Consider the following 6,237-nt stretch of genomic DNA (forward strand, 5'->3'; position numbering starts at 1 on the left):
ACGATGCACTAACGATGTGCAATGTTTGGTGTAATTTGGGAGAGGTGGGGGGGCCAACTTCAGGCACGTGAAGAATGGTTGAATTAAGCCCAATGAAAATTTAATTATTTTTTATTCTAACAAAATGAAATCAGTCCGTTAACTTTTTATACTCTCTTATATAGACATTTTAAGATTTTCGGTTTTGCGTGAAGTTAGCAGCGAAACTTTAAAATCGCTATAAAATCTTTATTTACCCAGAACTATTGGTCTAACCTAGCAAGAACTCTAGAACTCTTTGAGTGTTACTCAGAACTCTAAAAAAATATGGAGATTTTAAGATTTTTAGTTTTCCGTGAAGTTAGCACCGAAACTTTAAAATCGCTATAAAATCTTCATTTACCCAGAACTATTGGTCTAACCTACCAAGAACTCCAGAACTCTTTAAGTGCTACTCAGAACTCTAAAAAAATATAGACATTTTAAGATTTTTTGTGTTGCGTGAAGTTAGTACCGAAACTTTAAAATCGCTATAAAATCTTTATTTACCCAGAACTATTGGTCTAACCTAGAAAGAACTCTTTGATATTCAGAACTCTAAATATATATATATATATATATATATATATATATATATATATATATATATATATATATATATATATATATATATATATATATATATTAAGATTTTTGGTTTTCCGTGAAGTTAGCACCGAAACTTTAAAATCGCTATAAAATCTTTATTTACCCAGAACTATTGGTCTGACCTATCAAGAACTCTAGAACTCTTTGAGTGCTACTCAGAACTCTAAAAAAATATCGATTTATTAAACTTTTGGTCGCTAACTACACGGGAGTCTGAAATTGGCCTCCCCACTTCTCTCAAACTACGCCAAATGTCGCACATCGTTAGTGTATCGTTAATGGACGTTAGTGCAAGAACTATCATTAGTGCTATCGCACTGTACAAGTTATTCCAGAGTTTTTTTTTATTTAAGATTGAATACCCATCAATATGCAGACAGATCTGCACCAAACCTATCACATCGTTAGTGCATCATTATTATACTAAAACGCACTAAGCACTAACGTTATTGTTACCATATTTTGGGATGTATTTAAGATTTGGAGTGAGGAATATGAAATATCACATTCCATACAAATTAACGTAGAAACATGGAGTTAACGGCAACCGCCAGTGTATCATTTGTGAACTTAAACGCACTAAGCACCAACGTTTTTGTTACCATATTTTGGGATTTATTCAAAATCGAGAACAAACGAAAATTTTATGTGAACAATCGTGAACAAACGATGAACAAACTATCTGCATGGTTTATTTTCGATTTCTGAAAATGGGTTGTGCTGCGTGCAATTGGCACCGTCCATTTTGTTTTTCGTATAAATTGTTTATAAATCGTGAACAAACGAAAATTTTTTGTGAACAATCGTGAGCAAACGATGAACAAATGATCTGCATGGTTTATTTTCGATTTCTGAAAATGGGTTCTGCTGCGTGAAGTTGGCACCGCCCATTTTGTTTTTCGTATAAATTGTTTATAAATTGTGAACAAACGAAAATTTTATGTGAACAATCGTGAACAAACGATGAACAAACGATCTGCATGGTTTATTTTCGATTTCTGAAAATGGGATCTGCTGCGTGAAGTTGGCACCGCCCATTTTGTTTTTCGTATAAATTGTTTATAAATCGTGAACAAACTAAAATTTTTTGTGAACAATCGTGAACAAACGATGAACAAACGATTTGCATGGTTAATTTTCGATTTCCAATAATTTTCAGGTACGTGAAGTTGGCACCGCCCATTTTGTTTTTCGTATAAATTGTTTATAAATCGTGAACAAACGAAAATTTTATGTGAACAATCGTGAACAAACGATGAACAAACGATCTGCATGGTTTATTTTCGATTTCTGAAAATGGGTTCTGCTGCGTGAAGTTGGAACCGCCCATTTTGTTTTTCGTATAAATTGTTTATAAATCGTGAACGAACGATATTTTTTGTGAACAATCGTGAACAAACTATGAACAAACGATCTGAATGGTTAATTTTTGATTTCCAATAATTTTCAGGTACGTGAAGTTGGCACCGCCCATTTTGTTTTTCGTATAAATTGTTTATAAATCGTGAACAAACGAATTTTTTTGTGAACAATCGTGAACAAACGATGAACAAACGATCTGCATGGTTAATTTTTTATTTCCAATAATTTTCAGGCACGTGAAGTTGGCACCGCCCATTTTGTTTTTCGTATAAATTGTTTATAAATCGTGAACAAACGATTTTTTTGTGAACAATCGTGAACAAACGATGAACAAACGATCTCCATGGCTTATTTTCGATTTCTGAAAATGGGTTCTGCTGCGTGAAGTTGGCACCGCCCATTTTCTTTTTCGTATAAATTGTTTATAAATCGTGAACAAACGAAAATTTTATGTGAACAATCGTGAACAAACGATGAACAAACGATCTGCATTGTTTATTTTCGATTTCTGAAAATGGGTTCTGCTGCATGAAGTTGGAACCGCCCATTTTGTTTTTCGTATAAATTGTTTATAAATTGTGAACAAACGAAAATTTTATGTGAACAATCGTGAACAAACGATGAACAAACGATCTGCATGGTTTATTTTCGATTTCTGAAAATGGGATCTGCTGCGTGAAGTTGGCACCGTCCATTTTGTTTTTCGTATAAATTGTTTATAAATCGTGAACAAACGAATTTTTTTGTGAACAATCGTGAACAAACGATGAACAAACGATCTGCATGGTTAATTTTTGATTTCCAATAATTTTCAGGTACGTGAAGTTGGCACCGCCCATTTTGTTTTTCGTTTAAATTGTTTATAAATCGTGAACAAAGGAAAATTTTATGTGAACAATCGTGAACAAACGATGAACAAACGATCTGCATTGTTTATTTTCGATTTCTGAAAATGGGTTCTGCTGCATGAAGTTGGAACCGCCCATTTTGTTTTTCGTATAAATTGTTTATAAATTGTGAACAAACGAAAATTTTATGTGAACAGTCGTGAACAAACGATGAACAAACGATCTGCATGGTTTATTTTCGATTTCTGAAAATGGGATCTGCTGCGTGAAGTTGGCACCGTCCATTTTGTTTTTCGTATAAATTGTTTATAAATCGTGAACAAACGAATTTTTTTTGTGAACAATCGTGAACAAACGATGAACAAACGATCTGCATGGTTAATTTTTGATTTCCAATAATTTTCAGGTACGTGAAGTTGGCACCGCCCATTTTGTTTTTCGTTTAAATTGTTTATAAATCGTGAACAAAGGAAAATTTTATGTGAACAATCGTGAACAAACGATGAACAAACGATCTGCATGGTTAATTTTTGATTTCCAATAATTTTCAGGCACGTGAAGTTGGCACCGCCCATTTTGTTTTTCGTATAAATTGTTTATAAATCGTGAACAAACTAAAATTTTTTGTGAACAATCGTGAACAAACGATGAACAAACGATTTGCATGGTTAATTTTCGATTTCTGAAAATGGGTTCTGGTGCGTGAAGTTGGCACCGCCCATTTTGCTTTTCGTATAAATTGTTTATAAATCGTGAACAAACGAATTTTTTTGTGAACAATCGTGAACAAACGATGAACAAACGATCTCCATGGTTTATTTTCGATTTCTGAAAATGGGTTCTGCTGCGTGAAGTTGGCACCGCCCATTTTGTTTTTCGTATAAATTGTTTATAAATCGTGAACAAACGAAAATTTTATGTGAACAATCGTGAACAAACGATGAACAAACGATCTGCATGGTTTATTTTCGATTTCTGAAAATGGGTTCTGCTGCGTGAAGTTGGCACCGCCCATTTTGTTTTTCGTATAAATTGTTTATAAATCGTGAACAAACGAAAATTTTATGTGAACAATCGTGAACAAACGATGAACAAACGATCTGCATGGTTTATTTTCGATTTCTGAAAATGGGTTCTGCTGCGTGAAGTTGGCACCGCCCATTTTGTTTTTCGTATAAATTGTTTATAAATTGTGAACAAACGAAAATTTTATGTGAACAATCGTGAACAAACGATGAACAAACGATCTACATGTTTTATTTTCAATTTCCGAAAATGGGTTCGGCCAAGTTCACACACATATGTCATGAGCACTTCACTGTCGTTAAAACGCTCCCATAGAAGCCACTTTTTTTAGGTGAAGAAAAAGAAGGAAATCGCTGAGGTCGAAGTTGCAAGTGTAAGGATAATTGAGTAGTTCCCATTGAAATCTTTGATTGTCTCAATAATAGCTCTGTGTGGGCTATGAATCAGAAGAATTCCAGAGCGTATCATTCTTCTCCGTCAATTTTGAATATTATTCAGTGTTGGCGATACGTATCAGCTGTAATTGTTCGCCCTAGTTCCAAGAATTCTAGAAGAATCACATTCTTTTGTTTTCTGAGATCCTTCTGGAACTTCTTTGGTGAGTTCAGTTATTGTGAACTGGCGACTAGATCGCACTTTCTATCGTTTCACCAGATCGTCTGAACAGTAGGCCTTTCGCTACGCTTATCGGTATGAACATTTGAACGCCCTTCCTGAAACTTACTGCACCATTGCCAGATCTTCCCTTCACTCATTACTGTCGGTCCGTAAATGGCACACAATTCACGGTGGATGCCAGTTTTATTCTGTCTTTTGGCGTTCAGAAATCAAATTACATGAAATCTTTCAGTTGACTATTCCACAATTATGCCCTTTAGGCTACGGGAGACAGTTGATTAAGGCAAGTGAATGATGATGGAAGAATTGGCGGAATGAGAATGTGGGGGGAAACGGGAATACTGCGAATAAAACTACAAACATGATGTGCACCATAAGTTTACTTGGATGGGGATAGAACCAGTGACCTCACGCGATTTACCGCGGAGCCCCCCTGCCCCCCTTTAGTGTACAGGAATCTTTTGACAAATCTCACCTCACATTTGACGGCATTTTGTATTACTGTAGCCCTTTCACCTTACTACTACTGGCACGTACTGAATTCCACTGGTACGATTCTATCTCTGTTGCAGGCACAAAATACTAGGGCATACTTATGAGCATACTAAGTCTCATCAGTATTGCCAATCCCGCGTAAAACATTATCGACCCTTTGATAAACATGTTATTTCTTAACCGTAGTACATTTGACACATTTCTTTACGACAAAACAATAAAAATTAACTGATAAAGGTTAAATTTTGTCTTTGGTGGGAAATTGGTTACAGAAAAAATAAGAACGTAGAGTTGGAATGGAAGACCCAGACTAAGTTCCTTTTTTAAACCTTTATAGTAAATTATCGTTATAATTTACTATAACGATATTAATTTGAAATGTAAAAATACTAATATTTACTTAATCACTTTCAGCTGTTCAGAGAATGTCCAGCGTCTGTCAGCCATATTTAAGGACCAACCTGATTCTCCACTTGAGCGAGCCATTTTCTGGACAGAATATGTGATTCGACATAAAGGTGCTAAACATTTACGAGTAGCTGCGATGAATTTACATTGGTATCAGTACATTCTCCTAGATGTCTTTGCTTTCGTTTTACTGATTACAGTAATTCTATTTATTTTAGTTTTTGCTAGTATTAGGATTGTTTGGCGATTATTAAGGAGAAGGAAGGATAAGTTGAAGAAAATATAAGATTTATGGTTATACCTCATACTTGTTATTTCAATATGTATATAGTCATATTTTAAAATAAATATTCAAATTATTCTGTGTAGATTTCCTTTCATTAACATACCGACAACTGTGTTTAGTTTCATCATTGCTGCATTATTATTAGCTGCCAAAATGAAGAATAAAAAGTGCCTAGTAATAACAATTCACAAACCAGAGATAATCATTCTGCAATTTAGGCAATTTAGGCTTGCACAAGCTCAGGGTCACTATTATTAATGAAACTTGCACTATTTGTATCTCACTAGGCCCGTGCTCACTAAGGGTTCGACGTATCCTCAAAGAGGCTACCACGTTTGCTCACTAATTTCATTAGAGTTTACGCAGACTCGAGTTCGGGCACGCTATCCATTTGTAGAACTCGTGTTTATAGGTTAACACTGATGAAGACGTCTGCAGAAAAGCTCCAGGCGATCTCAAACAGAAGAGAGCAGTAGAAGAACAAGTAACCAGCAGTTTAAGCTTCGAGAATCTCACTGAGATTCATGATCTTCAAGCAGCAATGTGAATTGGCACAGTCTTATAAGA

At 34.9% G+C, this 6,237-nt stretch overlaps 1 protein-coding gene across 1 annotated transcript in view; it reads left to right on the forward strand.

Moving 5' to 3' along the window:
- Positions 1-5,683, forward strand: part of LOC145665202 (UDP-glycosyltransferase UGT5-like) — a 49,109-nt gene extending 43,426 nt beyond the window's left edge. The window contains exon 4 of the mRNA XM_081732487.1: positions 5,391-5,683. Within this exon, the coding sequence (XP_081588613.1) occupies positions 5,391-5,670 (280 nt within the window). The 3' untranslated portion in view covers positions 5,671-5,683. The remainder of the gene's footprint in view (positions 1-5,390) is intronic.
- The last annotated feature ends 554 nt before the right edge of the window (positions 5,684-6,237 follow it).

This window comes from Thermobia domestica, chromosome 11 (assembly GCF_964235325.1).
Source record: "Thermobia domestica chromosome 11, izTheDome1.hap1.1, whole genome shotgun sequence".
Classification (NCBI taxonomy): domain Eukaryota; kingdom Metazoa; phylum Arthropoda; class Insecta; order Zygentoma; family Lepismatidae; genus Thermobia; species Thermobia domestica.